The 25114-nt window shown below is 38.3% G+C and overlaps 1 protein-coding gene across 7 annotated transcripts in view; it reads right to left on the bottom strand.

The window, feature by feature from the left end:
• PCGF3 (polycomb group ring finger 3) overlaps nt 1–25114 on the bottom strand; it is a 132051-nt gene that overhangs the window by 84602 nt on the left and 22335 nt on the right. For 4 of the 7 annotated variants that reach the window (XM_072619734.1, XM_072619739.1, XM_072619737.1 and 1 more), the window contains exon 2: nt 9217–9306. Coding sequence is in view for 2 of the 7 variants with exons in the window: in XM_072619733.1 (XP_072475834.1) it covers nt 9048–9107 (60 nt within the window). In the remaining 5 variants the exon portion in view is untranslated. Of the gene's footprint in view, nt 1–9047; nt 9307–25114 lie in introns of those variants that run through there. The other 3 variants (XM_072619735.1, XM_072619733.1, XM_072619732.1) reach the window with 1 other exon arrangement.

Here is a 25114-nt window from a genome sequence, read left to right as displayed (position 1 = left end):
ATTAATACAATTCACCTCAGAGGTCCACCCAGCATGTTTGCCACAACATGGATACCACTGGAGGAAAGAGACTGGTCATCAGTGATTCCTCAACTCTGGTTGTGAACCAGCTCCTAGCTGGTCTTGCAAACATTCTTTCACAACTCCTTTTCCATAACTTCCACATAATTAATTCCTCATGCATAATTTGTTACAGTCATCTTACACTCACCACACCTTTCTGTGATCCTTAACTTCAACTCTTTGAAGACTGTATTATAACATGACTTGAAGCCATACACCATCAGTGGAAAAATAGTATTTTTGAAAAGATGTATATTTGTTTCAGGAAAAAGGCCTTCCCTGGTTGACTTAATGCTTTATATTAAGATATAGTACTATAAATAGGACAGTTTTGAAAGTGACATGTTAAATTTATTATAAACTTAGAAAACAGAGATTCACAGTTTCATGTGCAATCTTTTTTTTCTTCTGTGCTGTAGATGGACATGTTCATTTTACTTGAAACTCGCAAAGGGACAGAAAAGAAAAAGAAAAAATATATAGTCATACTGGGGGACTTAAATGCACTAAGTATATGCCAGAAAAGCAATTCTGTACTCAGATTAACAGACAAGTTTGTACTGCCCTGGGAAAAAATTCTAAGCAGAAAATAGAACAATCAGTCTGACAGATGCTCTTCTAAAAAGGAAGATTTATTTGAAGAACTAAAAGCTAATGAAAGCCTAGGCAGAAACAATCAAAATTTAAGATCCTAAGAATGCAAGAAGGAAAAAAGTTAACAAGACTGGTAGATAGAAAAGAGAATAGACCTGGGAGTTGGATTCAAATCCTACCTGTCACTTGTTACCTGTGCAATCAAAGGAATGAGAGCAATGGTGATGATAATGATATCCAAAATTATAATAGCATTAATATAGCACTTTACCCTCACATAAAAAGGTCCTGCTGTTCTCCCCATTTTACACACAGGCAGAAGCTAAGGAACTCGCTCAGGGTCACACTGTAAGTGATGAAGGCCAGATCTGAACTCTGGTATTCTTAATTTCAGGCCCAGCTCTCTACTGCAACCACCTATCTGCCAGATGCTACTTAACTTCTCTGGGCCTCAGTTTCCTTATCTGTAAAATGAAGCAGTTGGACTACATGATCTCTAAAGACTTTTCTAGCTCTAAATCTATGTCCTTGCAATAAGGAAAATGATCTTTAGGAAGATAAATTTTCACAAGCTCAAGACATTAATTCAAAAATAAAGAAAAGTCTTAAAGGCAAGAGCAGGAAGCAAATGAGTTAAAGAACATAATTCTAGTCTCAGGAACAATCTCTGTCTGTATATAAGAGATTAAAAATTAACAAATTAGTGGTCACAATTTGACCAAACCCCAAACTCCAAAACGAAAAGATAAGTGAGACAATAGATGTGGTAATTAAGCCAGACCATTAAAGATGAATACATGAAATAACAAAATTATTAAAAAGAATAAAATAGAAAGATTAAATCAAGTTGAACCATAACTGGGATATAGATTTAGGGCTATAAGGGACCCTAGGAATCATCTAGTTTAGCAGTCCTCAAATTTTTTTGTCTCAGGACCCCTGAGACTCTTAAAAACTGAGGACCACTGCCCCCAAAAAGTTTCTATTTATGTGGGTTATATTTATTGATATTTACTATATGTCTTACCAGATGTCTTATTCTTACAAAAAGTAGTTTTGACCTAGTGGATCCCCTATAAAGGCCTCAAGGACCTCCAAAAGTCTTGAGTCACACTTTTGAGAACCACTGGTCTACTTCAAATTGTTCATTTTACAGATGATCAAAAATGTCCAGTGACAGAACAGAAATTTGAATCCAGATTCTCTAACTCTAAATCCTACTCAACATACATTCTTTGCCTACTTGAGAGCCAGCTCTCACCTATTCTAGATATTATGAAATAAAGAATATGTTTCATAAAAATCTGATTATGCTCACATTAGCAAGACCAGAAGCACATACCAAAGTAGTTAAGAAATTAATATGTCATTGAAGAAGGTAAGACCTACTGAATAACAAAAGGTGGGAAGAACATAAGTAAAGGCAAAAGCTTAACATCAATACCTAGGAACAAACTAAACACAAACAATAAATCTTTCTGCAAGCTCCTCAAAGGGCACACCTACACAAAAGTCCTCGCCAGGAAGGCAGGGCTCCTGTGTTCCCAGCAGCTCTACTAAGAGACTACACCAGAGAGCTATAAGGTAATTAATTTTTTAGCCACAGTAATTCTCAAAGTTCATTTACCTAAGTTATAGAGAGACAGTGAAGACGGTGATCCATGTCATCGAGAGAGAGTGCCCACAGTTAAAAAAAAAACAAAAATCCTTCAAGTGCTCAAATAAGTAAAAAGCCATAAGGTATGATCAAGCTGGCTATGTGAAGAACAAATTATGTGAGACTTTAATTTAAAAACAAGTGAGAAGCAACAGATGAAATCGTGACTTCAAAGTTGTTAACTCTATCTGTTTGGACAGTCTCCACAAGTTTAAAAACTATGATCCTGAAAGAAGAAGACAACAGACTACCAAGAGAATAGAGTTCCAGAAGGCAAAATGGCTTTCTTAACTCGCAGGACCCAGGAGAAAGTAAATAGGCAACTAGGTGGTGCAGTAGATAGAGTGCTGGGCCTACAATCAAGACTTGAATTCAAACCTGGCCTCAGACACTTACTAGCTGTGTGACTCTGGGCAAGTTACTTAATCCTATTTGCCTCAGTTTCCTCATCTGTAAAATGAATTGGAGGAGGAAATAGCAAACCACTCTGCCAAGAAAACCCCAAATGGGGTCACAAAGAGCGGGACATGGCTGAAATGATAAACAACAAATACGGAAAGCAAAGCATCAGGCCTGAGAACCACTCTACCTAATATCTAAATTTAAGAGCTGAAAAAAGCAACTGAGACCAGACTCAATGAACTTCAAATTATACTGAATTAGGTTATTATTAACACTGCCAATAAAAGAATAAAATTACCCTACCAAAACCCAACACTCACAGGATCAAATCATCATGAAATTAAACACATAAAAGTGCCACTTAGAGACAGAAAGTCTTTAAAATAGACATAAGGTAACAACTCACACGTACATTTTAGTTAGGAAGTAATTTAATTTACATCATTTGAGTCTGGTAGTGTAAGTATTATTTTTCCCACTTTACAGATAAGGAAATCAAAGATCCAAGGAGATAAATGATTTATCCAGCCTTTACAACTACTAACTGGCAGAGCCAGGAATTTATTCCATGTCTTCTGACTACAAATCCTAGGCTCTTCTCACCACAAAGTACTGCCAAGACCAAGATAGACTCTATGTATGTGTGTGTGTGTGTGTGTGCACGTGCGTATTTTTTAAAATCAGTCTGAAAGGTCATAGTCAACCATAATCTGAGTATGAGTCAGCAATGTTGAAAAAAGCCAACTTGATACTGAGACATTAAAAACAATTTTGATGGACAAGTACAGTGATAACGATACAATGTTACACTCTGTTTCAAAGATATTTAATAGAGTTCGGTGTCCAGTTCATGCCACTACATTTAAAAAAGGAGGCAAAGAAATCTGAAGAGGGTCAGAAAAAACTGGTTAGTCTCTCCTCCCCTCCCTATATCTCTACTCCTTGGTAAACTACATCCCTACACTATCCTCTCCTCTCAAATCCTTCTCCCCCTTATCCTATCACCTACTACCAACACAACCCTAGGTAATTCCCACCAATATACCTCCTTTGGGCCTATTCAAGTGCAGCTGAATGGTGCCAGAGTAAATCATAAAACTGTGTCAACAGGGTCAACTATCAATTTTTGTTATCTGATCTCATCTGGTCTCTCACTTTATTTCTCTCTCATCAATTTAGATAGACTACAGCTATTTCAAACATTTGCATCCTTCCTCAAGCCTCCCATAATGGTATCCTTAAACCTGGCTAAGCAGCTCACCTTATACTTCTTGGTAAAAATTAAGGCCATTCCTAGTGAGTTCCTTGTCACTATGTCATATCACTCAATTATCTTTCCCAATTAACTCTTCTTTTAATCTAGTTTAGATGAATAAAGAGGTGGCCCTTGTCCTTAACCAGAGCAGCACCTCCATATGGACCCTTGATTCCATTTCTCCAGTCAGTTTTTTCTAGCAGATGGCCCCACTAACATCCTTACACTCTCATCTCTTATCTATCTCTCACAACCTACTAGTTCGCCCTTGTTGCCCCAAACTTGACCAGGTCTCCTTCATCTTAAAAACAAACAAATAAAAAAAGAAAAACTTCATTCCACAATTCCTGCTCTCATCTTTTATGGTCCCCTTTTCTGCTAAGCATGTGGAAAAGTAGTCTTCACTTAGTGCACCTACCTCTAATCCTCTTTCCTATTTTCTAAATCCTCTGCAGTCTGGTTTCCAAACTTCATAATTGCTTGTCAAAGTTACCAGTGATCTCAATTGCCAAAACAAATGGCCTTTTCTCAATCCTCAAGGCTCTTGACATCTTGCTGCCTGGCCACTGTCACATCATGCTGCCTAGTCTACATCAGGGCCATTACCATCATGTTCCTCATACAATAACCTTGGACTCTGACCCAGGTGCCTCTGTTTTAATAGCTAAGCATGTAGTGCCCATCTGCATTTTAATCTGAACTTTCCTCTGTCCCCTCCATGCACTGTTTTGAAATGTCCGAAAGGCCCTCGTTTGGTACAGCCTTCTTCCTCCTTCCCAAAGACAAAGAAAGATGAAAAACCTGTTTTTTTTTTTTCTGCATCCTGAATCCATCACCTCTCTGTCAGGAGATGGGCAACATGTTTCATCACATGGCCTGTGGAAACATAGCTGATCAATGTGTTCATTAAAATTCTCAAGTCATTCAAAATTGTTTTTTCCTATAATGCTGTTTATATAAACTGGGCTTCCTCAGAGAATTCCTCAACACTGTTCACATACAGGAGAGATGACAACTTGTCAGGGATGTTTCAGAGAAGATTCATTTATCAGTTATGGAATTGGTCTAGATTACAGATCCTTAACCTCTTTTATGTTACAGACCCCTTAGGCAATCTAGTGAAGCCAACCTCCTTTGTCAAAATACTGTTTTTAACTGCATAAAACAAAACAAATAGGAATATAAAGGAAACCAGTTATACTGAAATAATTATTCAAATGCTTTTTAAAACCAAGTCCATGGAGTCCAGGTTAAGACTGTTCTAGACAGTAGTTTCTAATTCCACAATTCTATTAGTGTAGTCTTTTCCAAACAAAAAAATGCCAATGTCTCTTCACAGTGTGGAAGTTAACCCTGGATTCTCCAAAGCTCTACCAGCAAAGGTTTTAATTTAAATAGACCAGAATAAAGACTATGCTTCTATTTTAGGACCAATACACATGAGCAAAAAGATACTCATCAGCAAGTTGACCACTAGATTAACCACTTTTTTGGTCACAAAAAGCATAAAACAAACAAGAAAGCACAAAATGGAGCACAGAGCTATATTACTGATGAACTTAATCTAACTTTTCACACTAAATGTGAGATGTCTGGCCACTCAATCAACAGTTACTTACTAAAGCACAGTGCTGGAGACAAAAATCAAACAGATACTGCCCTCATTGACCTTAAACATATACAATACAGATATTCAAACTATATACAGAATAAAAAGAAGGTAATTTTAGATTTAAGGCACTAATGGAGGCTGTGTGTGTGTGTATGTGAAGAAAGGTTCATTTAGCATGTGATGTTTAAAATGAACTCTGAAGGAAACTAGGGATTCTAGGAAGCAAAAGTGAGCTGGGACTGAGTAATCCATGGAACTTGTGTAAAGAAAGGAGACTGTATAAAGGACGGCAGAGTATATGAAGCGGAGTCTTATTACATGATAATCTTGCTAGAAGTGAAACAGGAAGAATAAGGTGCAGCTCAATAAATAGAAAGAAGGCTCACAGGTTCTCTTCAGCGAGACAAATAAACAAGCTGCTTGAGTAAGTTTTAACAACCATCTTTTCAGAGGCCATTTGGTCACTCACCATTTTGTATGTGCATAACCCAACAAACATCCTTGAAGATAACTGTAGCTTCTGCAGTAACACTGGCTTTAGAGAACGAAGAAATAGAAAACTTCTATAAATAACTCAATAAGCATCTGTAAACTAACACATACCTTAATATTCAGTGACTTCAATGCAAAGGCAGGAATTGAGAATAGCAAAAAAAAAAAAAAAAAAAAAAGGTGGGAAAATAGGATGGAGCCTGAAAGAGGCCCAAGCCATGTTTATTACTAAGAAGTGTCATGCCTGCATATCACGAGTACTTTATTCAAGAATAAGCATGATTAAGCATATACCCCAAAGAGACGGACGAGGGAAAGAATTCACATGGACAAAATTACTTAGAGCACCACTTTTTGTTCTAGCAAGGAGGTAAACATGAAGTGGGTAGCCATCAACTGAGGAATGGCTGAAGAGATCATGGCATATAAATGTAAGGGAATATTATTGCACTGAAAGAAATGACAAAAAGGACAGATGGAATCTGAGAAAACTTATCTGAACTGAGCAGAACTAGGAGAACTATTTACAAAATGACAACATGTAATAACCAAATACTCGTCTAGGGAACTAATGGCGAAACATGCTACCCACCTCCCGATACATACTGGACTCAAAATGCAGAATAACATACACATTGTAAGACACAACCAATGTGGGAATCATATTTATTTGACTAGGATTATTTGTTACAGTTTTTTTTTAAAGTGTGTGTATGTCTATTTTTTTAAAATCAAATCCAAAGAAGTGATGCTACATGGCTGGGAATCATGGAACACCACAATCTCCAAAGAATAAAAGATTTGGGTGGGCCAATAGGCCATGGTGACATCTTCTTGATGACAGAAATGTCTTTTTTCTTTATGATATCCTCCTCAGGGCCTATCATAGTACTGGAAAATAGCAGTCATTCAATCAATACCTAAGCTGGAGAATAAAATCTGAGATCAGATACTATATTTGTTTTTTTAAAATCTGTTCCCAGAGGCCAGTGTATTATCATTCAAGATGTTTCCACACAACAGGAGTTGAGAAAATGTTTTGATGAGTGACTAAATATTGTTAGTCATACATTACCAGTCTGCCACTTTTCCTTCCCACTAGTAGGGACACATGCCACTCTCAGGCCTCAATACCAGGTGGCAAACTGTCTAGCACTCGCTTTCACCTCTTCCTCTAACTCTTGTGATATTAAATCCCAGATTTCTGAAGACAAAGTTTACACTCTACAGCCCCGTTGTCCACCCTCTCAATCCCGCCAATGTCAATGTTGCCATATTGTGCTCATTTAATATCTGCCTACTCCTTCCACTGTGCTGTCTGAAACTCCCAGTCTAGATTTAAGAAACTTCCCCTCACTTTAAAGCTCTTCTGTGAGATGAGGTACCTCTTGGATGAGGCTAGTACTGGTGGGACTTTTGCTCACATCCTTTGAATTACTGTTTCAGATGGGGAAGGTGTCTTACAGATTCTATTTACTGACTCAGGTACACTTTTCTTATTTTCTCAACAAATTCAGTACTTGGCTGATGGAGTTTTCATCTCCATCCCAACTCCTACAGGGGAACCTCAACTTCTCCATTATATGTTCCCTCAAATATCCTAATTTTGCAGCTCCTCAATCTGCTTAACTTCCACTCTGCCTCAGCTTCATAAAGAAGCTTTCAACTTGCCATCATCCACAGGTGTTCCACTTCCCTGATCAAGAAATCTGAAAGTTGTTTGTATAATTACGGATCTTCCATCCCTCTATTTCTCCTTGAGCTTCTCTATTCCCAAACTTATTCTTTGTCCTCAGTGATCCTATCTTTCCACTTGTCATTATTTTTCCAGGTCATCCCCCTTTCCACAGTGAACTTCTTCCCTTCCCAATCTTGACTACTTAAGTGAACCAGTTCAGCTCTGTCCTCTACTCTCTCCTGGTTCTCCCCTCTGCCTAACCATTTCTTCTCCGCCTCCTTTACCGATTTGTCATCCATGTTATGCACATTAACTGTGATTCTACTCCAAGGTTCAGTCCATGGCCCCATCCTCTTTCTCTTTACGCTCTCTAGAGATCTCTTAAGCACTCATGGATTCAATCACCAGCTTTGTTGATAACTCCCAAATTCAGTCCTTGTTTCTCTTCTGAACTCATGACTAACCACAATTCAAACTATGTTCCACAGTCATCTCAAGATCAACATGTTCCCAAAAGAACTCTTGTCTCCCTAAACCCACCCTCCTTCCAAACTTCTCTATGAGTGCCAAAAACCACAGCACCCTTCCAACCAAGGCTCCAACCTCACTTTCATCTTCCCTCTTCATTCCCATTCACTCTATATCCAATCAAGTATGGAATCATGTTCTTTCCATCTCTAAAATTCATACACTTACCCCACTCACACAACCACCAGCCAGTTCAAGCCCTCATTATCTTTTGCCTGGAGTACTGTCCCTGCCTCAAGTCTCTCCCCACTCCAATCCATCCTCCATGTAGCCACCAAAGGGATTTCTTAAGATTCCCTATTCAACAACTCCATATTATCTCATGGACCAAACAGAAACTGTTTACCACTTTAAATCTCTTCATTGCCTGGCCCACTATTTTTTTTACATTTGATTCTCTTTTCCAAACTCTTCAGTCCAGTCATACATGTCTATTCACTGAACTACACACATGACCTTTCCATCTCCATGCTTTTGCTCTGACTGTACCCCATGGTTCCCTTCTACCTCTTGGAATTCCTGGTTTCCCTTCAAGACTCAGCTCAACTGCCACTTCCTTCTTTCTTGGTCTTCTTTCCCTCCCCACCCTCAACTACTTTGTATTCATTGGGTCATTACTTTCTCTACGCTGAAACGTGCACATGTTGTCTCCCTCATATGAATTAAAGTCCTGTCTCACTGGTTGTGCCTTTGTTTCCCCACTGCATGAAGGCCTGTCACACAGAAAGTGTTCAATAAAAAGCATGTTGCCTGATTAGACACTTACCTCCTTCTGACTGTAGCACGGTTTAGGGAAAGACTGCATGGTTGGTAGCAATACTTCCATTACTACAAATGTGTTGAACTAGATTCTAGGTTCTTTGCCAAGGACATACTACATCACATACTTCTACTCTGCAGAAGTTTAATGTTTCAAAAAAGGAAAATAAACTTACTTTAAAAACTAATCTTCATTTTACTTGTAAAAATACTGATGACAATGTACCACTTCACTCAGCCGTGATAATCTTGTGCAGCTTCAGAAGCTGAAAGAGATTAATTTAAGATTAGAAATGATAGTATAACATAAATGACAGTAAATCACAAACTACAAAAATGTTCTCAAATCCTTGTATGTGATTTCAAGTTATGAATAATTTTCCATGTTAAAACAGGATAGCAATTGTCACATATATTTGATTTCACACATCTATAAATCAGTCAACAAACATTTCTGCTTGAATCTACCATACTCCAAGGCCAAGAATCTCAAAATTAGAAGGGTTATAAGAGGTCATCTAGCCCAATCTATGCCTGAAGAACTATACCCTCTCTACCACATGTCTACAAGAAATGATCATAAATTTGTATAAAGGCCCATTGTGAGGGAGAATGGATAAACTATCAACCAAAGAAGTCTACCCACTTTACTTTGGGATAACACCATCTTTACCTCAAGCCTAATTCCATTACTCCTAATTCTGCCCACTGAGGACAAGCAGAACAAGTCTGGTTCCTTTTCCACATAACAGATCTCAAACCTGAAGACTGGGAATTTGTACTCTTACTTTCTCCTAAGTGTTCTAAAGTACCAGAAATATCCCTAAAGAAACAAAGCTCAGAAGAACCAATTCTTATACTGCACCAAATATACATAGATGAGGTACATGCTGAAAGGGAAACAAATTTAAGCACACTAATGGAAAACATCCAATGCTTGGGGGGAAAAAATCATAGACCTTATTATACAAGAAGCAAATGAAAAACTATCAACGACTAGTAAATCATGTCTACTTTCCCATCTCTACAAAATCTGAAGACATCCTTCATGAAGGTTAAAGATCTCAATGAAGGAAGATTTTTACAAACAATATTATACAGGAGTTCATCTATTTATGGCTGCACAGTGTCAGAAAGCCATCAAGAATATAAGATACAAGTGTTTATTGGTGGTTATTTTTTTTTAAGTATCTGATTTGGTGGTGCACCTTTTAAAGGCTGGCTCTCAAGGTATCTTCTGTGCATTTGTCAAAATCACCTCAAATTCTTCCAAAGATACAATCTTGAGACCTTAAACTGGGAGATGTACACTACCAGAAGTATTTGCCATAGAGGATGGTCCATATAGTCAAATGAAGTGGAAGTCCCAGTAGAGAGTTGCTGCCCTATTTGTAGATAGCACTGTGTTTTCTCCATCTAGTCTCAGAACATAGGAAGAGACTCCTAAATAATAATCCATAATTGCTCGAGTTTGGCCTAAGCATTCATGAAAGGCCAAGTAGAGGAAAAATGTTTACAGCCTAAGCCAGAGAGGTCAAACTCATGGCCAGAGTATTGTCTAACCAGATTACAATGTAATTGAGAAATGTTTAGCAAAGTAAGTAAAAATACACCACAGATGCCAATGTTGTGGTGCTTGTTAATTGTTTTAATGATAAATTGTATTTATTTGTTAAACTGTGATGTTCTACTTGAGTTTGACACCACTAGGTATCAAAAAAAAATCTGCTCACATCTCTGAATTCTCTCTCATCTAGATCACTTTCAGAATTGCCAAGTTTGAATCTCTACCACTAGAAGGAATACCCACAGGAAGTCAATTCAATTCGATTCGACCAACATTCAGTGGCTACTATGTGCAAGGCATGCTTACTCTGTGGAAAGAATTTTATTAAGTACTAGAAACACAAAAAGAAAACCATGACAGTTTCTGCATTCAAGAAGCTCACATATATAGCAAAATAACACATGCAGGAGATTTTAGCATGAACTCAGATGGAATGAACTCCGTGGGTCTTGAGGGGGGCCACAATAAAACAGATGGTAATGAATCTTCTTTAATTTAATTTTCTAAAATTAAATTTAATTAATTAATAATTAATAAAATCCTCTCCATTTCTGATGTTGAACGTATGACAGTGCCAAGGACTTTGGTGTCAAGAACTTGCATTTTCTGGGTCTTCAGTATCTGTGGGTGCTAAGTAGACAAGAACCATAGTATCTGCAGAGGAAGTTGTGAAGTCACATCTCTAAAGGACAATGGTTTCATTGGACTAAAGAGACCAAGTCTTAAGCAGCACTGGTGGTTTGGGTGGTGCTGCTATTCTCAAAGCTCTTGGGTTTACCTGCCTTTTAGTAGCAGGTGGTTATTAGCTGGTATTCATAGGGATGATGGGTTCCTTCCCCACAAAGGTTGCTCTCCTCAATAGTGGCTAAAAGGTTGAAACTGGAGGAAATGCCATTGGTCTAGAAGGAACTGTGGTTCCCAGGGTTCTTGGGGCTTATCTGTCCATCAATGGTCATTGGCCAGTGGATGGTATATCACAACAACGACTCACTAAATTTGGGGTCCATTAAAATATTCACTTCTTTTCCTCATTATTTGTCCAGTCACTTCTGCCATCCTACAACTAAAAGTTAACTTTCTTATACCTAAGTGTTTATTAACTAAGCAAAAGTATGAAAAAATGTGCCTCATACTATATTCTGTTATTCTTCCACCTCTCTGTCCTGAGGGGCACTGCTGTCATTATCTGTTCTCCAGATAAAATGTTTTTTTTTAGTTATTTAAGAGTTTGACTTTATTTTAGTGATAGTTTCGTTTTCATTCCAACTTAAAAAAGACTTCAACAAAATTTTACTTTGACCCAGTGTTTTAAGTCTATTGAGATGTTTTTGGTCCATGAAACCGTGATCCAATATATTACCTATTCTTAGGTTTATGATCCCTGCAAATCTGAAAAAGCATGCTATCTCTTCTTGGCATGTCTTGCAGGTTAATTGTTTTTTGAATTAATGTACTTTTTTTAACATTAGAAACATTTACAGATTACCCCCACTTAATAAGGTCTTTTTGTAACAAAGTAAAGCAATTAAGTAAAATTAACAATAAAGTGGCTTCATCTGAAAGTATATAAAATATTCCACATCTAGCACCCTCTATCTCTCCAGTATTATTTAACAGAAATCCATTTTCACTCCTTCCCGTGTCATTAAAAAATAGGGAAGAAAAAGATAAATGTCTTTTAACAAATATGCAGTCAAGCAGAACAAGCTCCCCCACTGACTGTGTATGTGTAAGTGAGAGAGTGTGTATGTGTGTGAAACAGTGAGAGAGAGATTCTACATTCTTAAATATTTCACCTCTTTGTGAGGAGGTGGATAGCATCTTTCATCACTGGTCCTCTGGAAACATGAATGCTCCCTCTACGTAGGTCAGAGTTTTTAGAGCTTTCAAAATTGTCTTTACAGTATTGTTATCATATAAACTGTTCTCCTAGTTCTTCTTGTTATTCTTGTTTATAAAAGTCTTCAAAATTATTTTTATAATGTTGATGTTATATATCAAATAAGATAATATTTGTAAAGTGCTTAGCACAGTGCCTAGAACATATAGTAGGAACTATGTAAATGTCAGATATTATTAATAGTACTAGTGTAAGTCGTTCTCCTGCTTCTGCTCACTTCACTTACTTCATCATTTCATAAAAGTCTTTCCATGTCTCTTTGAAATTACCTGTATCTGAGGTGGAGCCAAGATGGCGGAGTAGAAGGACAGACCTGTTTAAGCTCTCCCCCCACAACCCATATAATACCTGTAAAAAATCACTCTAAACAAATTCTAGAGCAGCAGAAGCCACAAAACGACAGAGTAAAAGAGATTTCTAGTCCAAGACAGCCTGGAAGGCCGACAGGAAAGGTCTATCGCACCAAGCTCAGAGTGGCACAGCAGAGACAGGACTGGAACAGGCTTCAGGGAGAAGAATCCCAGGTAGCAGCTTCTGTTCTCAGATCTCTCATCCCACAAATGACAAGGACAGCATCAAAGGTCAGTAAGAAAGCTCTTTCACCTAGGTGAGAAGGGAGCAGGGCCCTGACATAGCCCCGGCCCCAGGCAGCTCCAAGCAGCAGCAGCAACCATTTTTGGAGCCCTCGGCCTAAAGACTCTGGGGGAACTGAGTCACTGATCTGGATCTCAGCCCTGAGTGGCAGCCCTGGGGTGAGGAGGAGTGTTGGCCTGGTGGAGCTGGTAGAGGCTCTGAAGAGGGAATTCTACTTGTAGATCCTGGGCAGAAAAGTTTGTGGTTGCTTCCAGACCACGGTGCAGGCCAGGAGAAGAGTAAATTCCTCTCCCTTGACTGTGCCACCATGGAGGAACTGAGAACTTACCGATCCCTAGAGTATACACTCCTCTTAACAAAGGACTCAAAAGTCAAGTAACTGGCTGGGAAAATGCCTCAAAAAGGGGAAAAAAATAAGACTAAAGAAGGTTACTTTCTTGGTGAAAAGGTATTTTCTTCCATCCTTTCAGATGAGAAAGAACAATGCATACCATCAGAGGAAGACATAAAAGTCAAGGCTTCTGCATCCAAAACCTCCAAAATAAATATGCAATGATCTCAGGTCATAGAAGAGCTCAAAAAGGATTTTGAAAATCAAGCAAGAGAGGTGGAGGAAAAATTAGGAAAAGAAATGAAAGCGATGCAAGAAAATCACGAAAAGCGAGTCAACAACTTGCTAAAGGAGACCCCCCCCAAAATAATGCTGAAGAAAATAACATCTTTAAAAACAGACTAACTCAAATGACAAAAGAGATCCAAAAAGTCAATGACGAGAAGAATGCTTTAAAAAGCAGAATTGGCCACATGGAAAAGGAGGTTCAAAAGCTCACTGAAGAAAATAGTTCTTTCAAAATTAGAATGGACCATATGGATGCTAGTGACTTTATGAGAAACCAAGAAATTACAAAACAAAACCAAAAGAATGAACAAAATGGAAGACTGAAATACCTCACTGGCAAAACAACTGACCTGGAAAAGAGATCCAGGACAATTTAAAAATTATGGGACTACCTGAAAGCCATGATCAAAAAAGGAGCCTAGACATCATCTTTCATGAAATCATCAAGGAAAACTGTCCTGATATTCTGGAACTAGAATACACATAAAAACTTCCTCAGCCATTTATTAGCTAGGGAATGGTGCTTTTTCTTATAAATTTGAATCAATTCCTTATATATTTTTGCCTTCTTTTTGTTCCTTAAAGAAGATACTCCATCTCTGGATTCTATGCCTTTTCACTAACTGTCCCCCATGCCTGGAACATTTCCTTCTCCCTCCCTCCTTCCCTTGGCTCCCTTTCATACTCAAATCAAATCCTCCCTTCTGAAAGGGGTCTTTCCCAGCTTCTTCCACTGCTAGTGTTCACTCTCTGAGATTATCTCCTAATTTACACTGTATATATCAAATATGCATAGTTGCTTGCATGTTCTTTTCCACTAGAATCCTTGGGGACAGAGTCCATGTTTTTGCACAGTGCCTCTCACATAGTTAAGCTTGTGAGAAATGTTTGCTGACCTACTGATCTATGCCACTTATTGTGTGGGATCTTTTCCCATGATCTCAAACAAATATACCACAGGGGATCCACTGAAAGCATTGAAATTACTTGGGATCTTTCTTTTTCCTCATATTGCAAATACCAGTACTCCACAGGATCTTTCTTTAGCTTCAGGTTCATTCCACTCTGTGCCTTTCCATCTCTCTCTGCTTATAACTCCTGTTCCTATATATGTCAGAAGAATTTGAGGAAGGCTTCTGACATATTGGGTGGGCTCTGATGAATTTATGAGAAGACATATTTGCAGTCAGGAAGATCTAGGTTCAAATTCTGACACATGAGCTCTGTAACAATGGATAAGTACCCTCTCTGTGCACTAGAGGGAATCTCCACACTGGAAATTTCCTAAAACAATGAAATATCATAGCTTTTCTCTCCTCCCTCCAAATAAATAAATAAAATGAAATAAAACAAAGTATAATAAAACGTTAAAAACAAACAAACATATCCTCCCCCTACTCAAGAAGCTTCAGGGGCTTCCTATTGGCTCTGTAGGAAAATTACATTTTTCTATTTGACATTTAAAGCCTTTAACAATCTGGTTCCAACCAACCTTTCCTAGCTAATTTCACAATATTCTCTCTTACAGCATTGAACATTGGCATGTTCTTTACTTCCTGGAAGGTTCTTCCTCCTACATTTGGGAACCCCTAGTCTCTTCAAGGTTCAGTTCAGGTGGTACCTCCTTCAGGGACACTTTCCCCAATCCTTCCTCAGTTCCATCACCCAAAAGTTAGTGTTCTTTTTCCTATCAAATTACTTTGAATTTACTTTTACTTATCTGTACATGTATCTTTTCTTCTACCAAATAGAATTCAGAAGCTTTTTGAGGAAAGGGAATGTTTTTCTTTTGCCTTTGATTCTCCAGTGCCTATTAGAGAGTCTTATGTAAATAATGTAAGTGCTTACTGATGAGGTAGGTGTCACTTCCCACCATTTACAAAGGAGGAAAATGTGGTTCAGAAGGACTTGATTATGATCTCACAGTTAATAAACTCAAGGGCAGTCATTTTTTAAATTTTGTTTTAATTTATGGAATAAAACAAGCATTTCTATAACACAGTACAACAAAAAAAGATTATTGCATACGAAACTGCATATCTACTACATACAGCTTGCTATTTCTTCCAAATAAATATACAACAAAATTCTCATGTGAATTTCTTTTTTTTCTTCCTTCTCCCTACCCCCCAATTCTTTCTCTGGATGCAGATAGCAGATTTCCTCAAGATCTCACAACAATAATAGCTAAAAATAGTGTGTCAGACACAATGCGGAACACTTTATAGACATTACCTCATTTGATCCTCACAACAACCCTAGGAGGTAGGAACTACTATTATTCCCATTTTATAGTTGAGGAAACTGAGGTAGACAGATTGAGTGACTTGCCCAGAGTCACACAGCTAGTAAATGTATGAGGCCAGATTTGAAGTCCTGACTCCAGGCCCAGTGTTCCATCCATTGTGCCACCGAGCTGCCAACTATTAAAAATAGAGTCCAGACTTCTACTTCAGTCTGCTGACTTCAGGTTCCAGGATATTTCATTTATCCCCTTCTACCTTCATATCTTGCAGCAATATTCAAACTTAGAGCCCCGGTCTGTTGTTCATCCCAAGGAAGTCCAGGGGAGTAAAACCAGGCAGATTAAAGGATGGATACTACACCAGGGCAAGGCAAGGATGTAGAAACTAAGCCATTTAAAAATTTAACTACAACTCTTCCCATCATCATCACTGGAATTGTCCCTTCCTTGAGACTTCTTAAACTCAAGAACGATGTTGTCTATGTCACCCACACCCCAGAAGAGAATCTTTTTCCCAATGGAGTCCCAAGAAGAATCCCTTAAAATAGATCTGAAACAGGGCTCACTATCATCTACCTAAAGGAATCAACGAGGTCTCTTCTTGAAAAATTACTCAGTACACAAATAGATATAATATAGAATAGCTATTTTCCCTCCAACACACAAAAAAATGCTTAAAATCCAAAAAACATTCATGCACACACTGATGAATATTTAAAACACAACAACAGTAATCCATAACAAAGGACTCCCAGTAGCCTATAAACAGATACAGAAAACACTCCAAAGACTCACAGAAAGCCCATTAGCCCTATGATAACTCTCCTGGAAGGTGAAGAGGACTTCGGGAAATGTTGAACAGATTCACCTAAATCTAACCTGATCAGGCAGAAACTCACTCAAGGACCATATTGTCCGGCTAGTCATCATCTTCCCCTCCAGGAAGGTACACCCTTCAGAGGTGCAGGAATCATCTGCATGAGATAGTCATGAATCTGATATCCACTTTCAGGCTCGCCTAGGCAGGCAGGCACCTTCTATGGTGTTGGATACTGTGCTAAGCTTCAGGGATACAAAAGAGGAAAAAGAAGATTTTTGTCTTCAAGTCACTCACAATCTAATGGGGGAAGACAATAAGCAAACAAATATATACAATCAAGCTATAGACAGGATAAATAGGAAGTATGTAAGAGAGGGAAGGCACTAAAATTAAGAGGAGCTGGGAAAGGCTTTCTGTGGAAGATGGGATTTTAGTTGGGACTTAAAGGAAGCCAGGGAAGTCGGCAGTTGGAACTGAGGGAGAGCATTCCAGGCACAAGGGACAGCCACAGAAAGTACCCAGAGTCAAGAGGTGGAGGTCTTCTCTTCCTCTCCCTGGAAAGATGAAGGAGAGCTCCCAGAGCCTTCAAAATAAGAAAAAGAAACAGACTATGACTTCTTGTGATAAGTGTGCAAAGGGGGGAGGTGGGGTGGGTGTGGGTGTAGAGATGACTACCATTAGACACAAATAGATAAATAGATATGTAAAATTATTCCATACACACTTCTATTTATCAGTTCTTTCTCTGAGTGCAGATAGCACCTTTCTTCCTATCCTTTATAGTTAATCTGGGTATTTATAATAGTCAAAATAACTTATCTGTTCAAAGTATTTCTTAAAACAATACTGCTGTTACTGTATACAATGTTCTCTTGATTCTGCTCATTTCACTCTTCATTATTTCATGCAAGTTTTTCCATATTTTTCTAAAATCATTGAGTTCACCATTTCTTATAGAGTTCCGTCACAATCATATATCACTTGTTCAGCCATTCTCCAATTAATGGGCATCCGTGCAATTTTTAATTCTTCACCACCACAAAGAGAAATGCCATAAACATTTTAGAACATAGAGGTTCTTTTCCTTTTCCCCCATTTATCTTCAGAAATAGAACTATTAGTGGTATTGCTGGGGCAAAAGGGCATAGGTACTTTAATAACACTTTGGCCATAATTCCAGATTGCTCTCCAAAATGGTTGGATCAGTTCACAATTCCACCAAAATAAATGTATCCCAATTTATACTGAAACCTAGGCTGTCCAGACTCCCCAGTCCAGCATACTTATCTATAATGCCATGCTGCCTGGCAGTAAAGATTCCCACATAATAAAGGTGCCCCTTTAGCTTAAGCCCAGATTTCCTGCTCCCTTAATTCCCATGATCCAAGCTAACAACGTTTGGTCAAGTTTTACTCTTGTCATCCCCCTTTCTCTCTTCTGACACTGCTACCACCCTGGGTCAAGTTCTCATCCTGTACTACTGCAGTAGCCTGCTGGTAAGTCTGCCTGACTCCAGGCTATCCTCCATTTTGCCACCAGAGTGATTTTCCTAAAACATAGGTCTGATCATATCACCCTTAATTAGTAAACTCCAGTGGTTTCCTATTGCCTCCAGATCAAATACAAAATCCTCTGTTTGGCATTTAAAGTCTGTTACAACCCACCTTTCTAGTCTTCTTATATCTTATGCCCCCAACATACTCTTCAATCTAGTGATACTGGATTCCTTTCTGTTCCACAAACAAGCCACTCATCTCTTGCCTCCTGGCATTTTCTCCAACTGTCCTTCATGGCAGCAATCCTCTGTCCTGTCTTCCTTCAAGTCCCAACTAATATCCCATCTTCTACAAGGAAGACTTTCCCAATCTATCTTAATTCTAGTGCATTCTCTCCAACATAGTGATGTCACTTTGGTCCTTTTCAAGAACACTCGAAAAGAACCAAGCCTTTTCTCCATTAATTTTCTCCTATTTATCCTGTGCATAACTTCTTTGTAGATTATTTGTTTACCTGATGACTTCCTCATTGGATTGTGAACTCCACATAGGCAGGGATTTCTTTAGCCTTTCTTTGTATGGAAGTTGCTAAGTAAACACTTATTGACTAACTGCGACATCCTCTTCCTAACTCTCCTCCCACTTACAGGGTTCATAGGATTTAGAGTACAAACCTCACCTCATGCTTACCACTTCCCTCTACCTCATACTTTCTTGATCACCTCCACCACGATTCCATTTAGGTCAATTTTATAAATATTTATTAAAAATTGGATAAGTCCAAGGCACTGCGTTAAGCACTGGAAAAAAGCCAAGAAACTTTTTCTCTTCTCAAGGAGCTTACATTCTAAAAGGAAGTATAACATATAACATATACAGAGATAAATGCAACATAATTTGAGATGAAAAGAGCCTAAGAAGTAGGGAAAGGGGAAGAGGGGATCAAGGAAGGGAGGATTCACTGAGTATATCTGAGATAAGGTATAAGCAGAATGAGGAAGCGTTCTCCTACAAGCAGAATGAGGAAGAAATTTTAGGGATGAAGTCTGACTTGTGTAAATGCAGAAAGAGAAGATTTGTTGAGTTAGGAGAATAGCTAGGAGTTCAATCTGCCAGAATATAGTGGCTATGAAGGAATGTAACTTGAAATAAGGCTAGAAAAAGATAGGCTGGAGGTCAATTTTGAAGATCCTTAAATGCCAGGTTGAGTGTACAATATTTTGGACTATAGGGAGCCACTGAAGGCTTTTGAATAAGAAAGTGACATTCAAGTAAACGCAATACTAACATTTATTAAATTGCTAGGTACTGAATAAAGTAATAATCTAGGCAAGAAATGAGTAGGAACTGAATGAGACTGGGGATTAAGTATGAAAAAAGGTGGAGATAGACTGAACAAGACTTTTTAACTACTTGGATATGGAATGATGCTAAGTTTATGAATCAGAGTGACTTAGAAAGTGGAGATGCTCTCAAACAAGTAAAGTTTGGAAGAGATTTAGGTCAAAAGTTGGATAGTTGTGCTTTGGCCTCTTTGAAATGCCAGTGGAACAGTTAAGTGGGGATATTCATCAGTCTTTTGATGCTGAGGAGAAACTAGGGCCAGATATAGATCTGGGAGCCATCTGCATACATGCTAATATTTAGATACATGAAAACAAATGAAATCACCAAGAGTAGACCAACTCAAGACTGAATCTGTGGAACATTCATGGTACAAAAAAAGAAGTCTTAGAAATAAGGGATGAGAGAGATAAAAGTATTATCAGGTCACAGATTTCAGAACTGAAGGGAACTAGCCCCACTTCTAACTCTCTCACTTTACAGATGAGGAAACAGGCCCAGAGACTGTAACTTACCTGAAGTCACACAAAAAGCAAGAATCTAAATCCAGGACCTATGATTCCAAATCCTGTAATCTGGCAACTGCCTTTTAACATGAAGTCAATAGCATCTAAGAAGACAAGAAAGGAGACAATGTCCAAGAATAGGGAGTGACTGACAGAGCTGGAAACTACAGAGAAGTAAAGGAGGATAATAAGGGGAAAGGGCCCATCTCTAAGTCTAGATATCCCCTGAATTTAAACTGTTTCTCGGCCCTCTCCTTTTTTCTCTCCATTTTTCCCTGGACAATCTCACCTATTTCTATGGCTGCTATTATTTACTGCTGTGCATAGCCAAGTGGTGATGGAGTGCTAAAAATCCTATCCTATCTTCAGAGGCAACATGGTACAGGGAAAACATCACTGACACTGGAGTCAGCGGACCTGAGTGGAAGTGCGTTGTGACTTAGATAAAAGCATAAACAATATACTCTTCAATTGTGCCTATGACACAAACCTTGGAGGGATAGGTTATACAGTGGATGACAGTTGGGAACCAAAAGGATCTTCAAAGACTGGAGCATTCAGTTGAATCTAATAAGATAAAATTCAGTAGGGATAAATGTGAAGTCTTGCCTAAGTATAATGTAGAAGAAGCATGAGTAGACAGCATTTCTAAAAAAAGATCTGAGATGTTTAGAACTGTACGATTAATGATTCAGCAGTATGACGAGGCAGACAAAAAAGCTAATTCATCCTTGGGCTGCCTTAAGAGCTTTAGGAATAGAAAGGTGATAGCTCCACTATATTCTGCCCTCAAGAGACCTCATATGGAACATTTGTGTTCAGTTCTGGACACCACAGTTAAAGCCAGAGTGTCAAAAGAAAGCCAACTAGAATGATGAAGGCTCTTGACATAACAGGAGAACTGACAAAGGAACTAGGCATGTTTATCCTGGAAAAAAAGATTCAAAGGACATGATAGCTGTCTCCAAATATACTGAAAGGTTGTTATGTGGAGATTAATTTGTTTGACCTCAGAGGGCCACACCCCAGAGGATCAGTGGGTGGAAATTGCAAGGAGGCAAAGTTAAATTTGATGAAGAAATAATTCTCAACAATTCAAAGTATTTACAAACAAAATAGCCTGCCTTGAGAAGTGGAGTTTTACCCCAGGTAAGAGGACTTCAAACAGAGGCTATATATACCATTCCATTTGTGTGGTTTGGCTGCTGAGTTCCCTTTCAGTTCTCAAATTCCACAATTTCTTTGTAACGGTAGTGTCAGGAAAACCTGGGTTCCAATCCTTCCTCTGCCAGTTCAGGTCAGGTTATTTGACCTCTCTATTTCCAATTAAATCTCAATTCAAACAACTGGCAAGTCTCAACCTCCTTAAGCCCCAATTTCTTCATCTGTAAAATGAGGATAAATAGCCACTCTGGCCCCTTCTAGCTCTGCTATAATCCTTATGACCTGAGTTCCCACTTCTGACATCTACTGTATGGCCAACATTGGACAAATCAGGCAACCTCTTTGGGCCTCAGTTTCCTCACTTACAGAATGGGGGAATTAAATTAGATGACTTTTAAGGTCCGTTCCAGCACTAAATTTTGTCAATCAGATCAATCAACAACCATTTATTAATTACATATGTGCCAGGCATTCAGCTAAGTGCTGAGGATACAAGCAAAAACAGGTCCAGGGCTCCAGGAGCTTACGTTCTAATGGGGGAGACAACACAGCTTAATTAGAACGCAAAAAGTAAAACATACAAGGAGATGACAGTAAGCAATCTTAGACGGGGTGGACTAGCATCTAGAGCAGGGGCGAGGGAACCTGCGGCCTCGAGGCCACATGTAGCCCTCTAGGTCCCCAAGTGTGGCTGTTTGGATTCCCTAGAGGGCTACATGTGGCCTCAAGACTGCAAGTTCCCCACCTCTGATCTAGAAGGACCAGGAAAGGTCTCCTGGAGGACACTGTACTTCAGTACTAATCACCAGTAAGTCAGGTGTTCTAAGAATTAGAGGATGGGATGGGAGCATTCCAGATATAAGCAACAAGTCAGTGCAAGGGCATGTGATGGGAGATGGAAGAACAAGTATGAAGTCCAGCAAGATGGTCAGTGTGGCTAGATCCTAAGAGTGTGTGCAAGGGGAGATTCAAGTGTAAGAAGTTTCAAGAAGTATGAAGGAGCTAGATTGAGAAATAGTTTAAATGCCAAACAAAGGCATTTCTATTTGATTTTGGAGCCAACAGAATTTATCGAGCAGGGGGAGTGACGTGGTCAGACCTATGCTCTGGGAGAAGAACCAGGAGAACATTGTACGTACCCAGTAACAGCAATACTGTAACGACAACTGACTATGAAAGACAGCTACTCTGATCCAGGACAATTCTGAAGAACCTATCATGAAAAATGCTGTCTACCTCCTATATATATATTCCACAAATTTAGTATCTGATTAGCTCCTGTTCCCATTGCACTGCCTGAAATCCTCGCTCTCTTCCCTTTATAATTCCGTCTTCTTGGGGTATAGAAAGCCTGGCTCTGCTCAAGCAATACTGAATCCCTCCTCACCTTCTCCACTGCTGATCTTCTTATGTTCCTCAAACTGTGCCAAGGAGAGCAGTAGGAGCATCCCTCATTCCTACCTGTGGACTTCTCTATGTGCCAAAGGAGAGGATTTTTGCCTTAGCAGACACTGACTTGGTAAGCATAGGAATGAGGAGTGCCAGACCTTAGTGTTTTGTAAGTGGTAGAAAGAGAAACAGTAGATAAAGGGGTACCCACCCACCAGGTCCTACGATGATTGAAAAGAGATGTCTTAGAGTCCTGAACCCCTAGAAGCAATGCCCCCTACAAAAGCACTTTCCCTTAAGCATACTGGGATTTAGAGTCTTCTTCAGAGAAGGTTCTTTGCTGCCTCAGATATCCAGAAGCTGAGTCTTGAGTTGTCTTACAGTATATTTTGGCATTTTGCCCTGGATGTTCCAAGGCTGAGGACTGAAATGGATGGGAAACCTCTCTGGAACTAACTATTCCTTAATTAAAAATCAATGTGTAAAAAAAAAAAATTTGTTACTCTGCAACTAACTTGGCGATAAGCCTCTCCTCAACTTGCATAGGCTGATCATCTCTTGATATGCAGGTGGTCCAATATAAGGCAAAAGTCTTCCCAAAATCCTGGATAATCAGGTACTGGAGAAGACTTCAGTGGAAGAAAATAAAAATTATAAATTTATGTTGGGTACAGATAGGGAGCTTATCAGTGCTGGTACACATAGTAGGCTCTTCATAAATGCTGATTTTAAGTTATTACATTATTTTTTAAAAATAAAAGTGGAAAAATTTGGATTTTGAGGTTTTATTTGGAGTTTGCAAATTCTACTTGATTATTTGTATTTGTTGAGAATATATATATATATAGCTTTAGACCTTTGAGAATGAGTCCATTGATCATAGGATTTTTGTTCATTTTTGGAAATAACTATTTTTCATTAAAAATATCATTTGTTAACATGTAGTGGATTTTAGTGCTATTTTTAAATAAATTGAATATTCACAAATTTATCAGTTTGAATTTTTAATATGGCAAATATCAATAGATAGAACCCATATAAACAAAAGCTAGGTTCTCAATAATGTTTAAGAGTATAAAACAGTCTCTAATAATCTTTAAGGGTGTAAAGGGCTCTTAAGACCAAAACGTTGAGAATTGCTGTTCTAAACTAATATCCATAATGAACACTGATGTAAAAATTTTAAATGAAATATTACCAAAGAGTCTAAAACAACATCACAAAAATGATAATAGTTTGAATTTCTACCTGGAATGCAGGGTTGGTAATATTAATAACAAAATAAACAAAAATTCTATGATCAATCGATAAGAGAAAAAAGTTTTTGACAAAATACAACATCCAGTTATGTTAGAAGCACTGGAAAGCACAGGAATAAAGGGTCTTTTCCTTTAAATCGTAAAGAGTACACACATATCTAAAACCAAAAGTTACCATTACATAGGGTGTTCCAAAAGTCTTAGTGCAGTTTAAAACTATTTAAGATAGGGACACACATGTAATAATGTGGCAGCTAGGTATACAATGAATAGAGTACTGGGTCTGGAGTCAGGAAAACTCAACTTCCTGAGTTCAGATCTGGCCTCTGACACTTACTAGCTGTGTGATCCTGAATAAGTCACTTAACCCTGTTTGCTTGTTTCCTCATCTCTAAAATGAGATGAAGAAGGACATAGCAAACCACCACTCCAGAATCTCTGCCAAGAAAACCCAAATGGGTATATGAAGAGTTGGACATGGATGAAACAACTGAACAACAAAAAATATGTAATAAACTAGAATCCTTTCCAATAAAATCAAATGGGAAACAAGTGAAGACTGTCACAATTTCCATTGGACATAATACTAGAAAAGTTGACTACAGCAATAAGACAAAAAGAAAAGGGAATAAGCATTAGGTAAAAAAAAGCAAAAATTTTTGGAGATGATGATAGAGTACTTTACCTACTGAATCAATTAAAAGTTAACTGAAACAATAACTCAGCAAACGCAAATTATGAGCATTTCTACATAATGTTCTACACAAGGTGTCCCAAAAGTCTTACTGCAGTTTTTTAAAGCTTTAATAGCTAAAATGTCATAACTAAACACCTTTTTTTAAAAAGTCCTTAACACTTAACAGCTTAAAACTGCACTAAAACATTTGGTTCACCCTGTGTAAAATCAATAAAATGCAGCAGGAAGAGCTAGAAAGAGAAATTCCATCTAAATTAAGTCCAGAATGGATAAAATACCTGGAAGTCTACCTACCTGAATATACATTAAGAACTAGAAAAATTCAACTAGAGACCACTATTTACAGTCAATAAACATTTATTAAGGCCTACAGTGACAGGGACTGTGCTAAGCTCTGAGGATACAAAGAAAGATAAAGCAAAGTCCCAGTTCTCAAGAAACTCTCAGTATAATGGGAATTTTAGTCATATCCAA

The sequence above is a fragment of the Notamacropus eugenii genome, chromosome 6 (genome assembly GCF_028372415.1).
Source record: "Notamacropus eugenii isolate mMacEug1 chromosome 6, mMacEug1.pri_v2, whole genome shotgun sequence".
NCBI classification, from domain to species: domain Eukaryota; kingdom Metazoa; phylum Chordata; class Mammalia; order Diprotodontia; family Macropodidae; genus Notamacropus; species Notamacropus eugenii.
The sequence above is the reverse complement of the archived record's forward strand: the minus strand, read 5'-3'. Positions and strand labels throughout refer to the sequence as shown.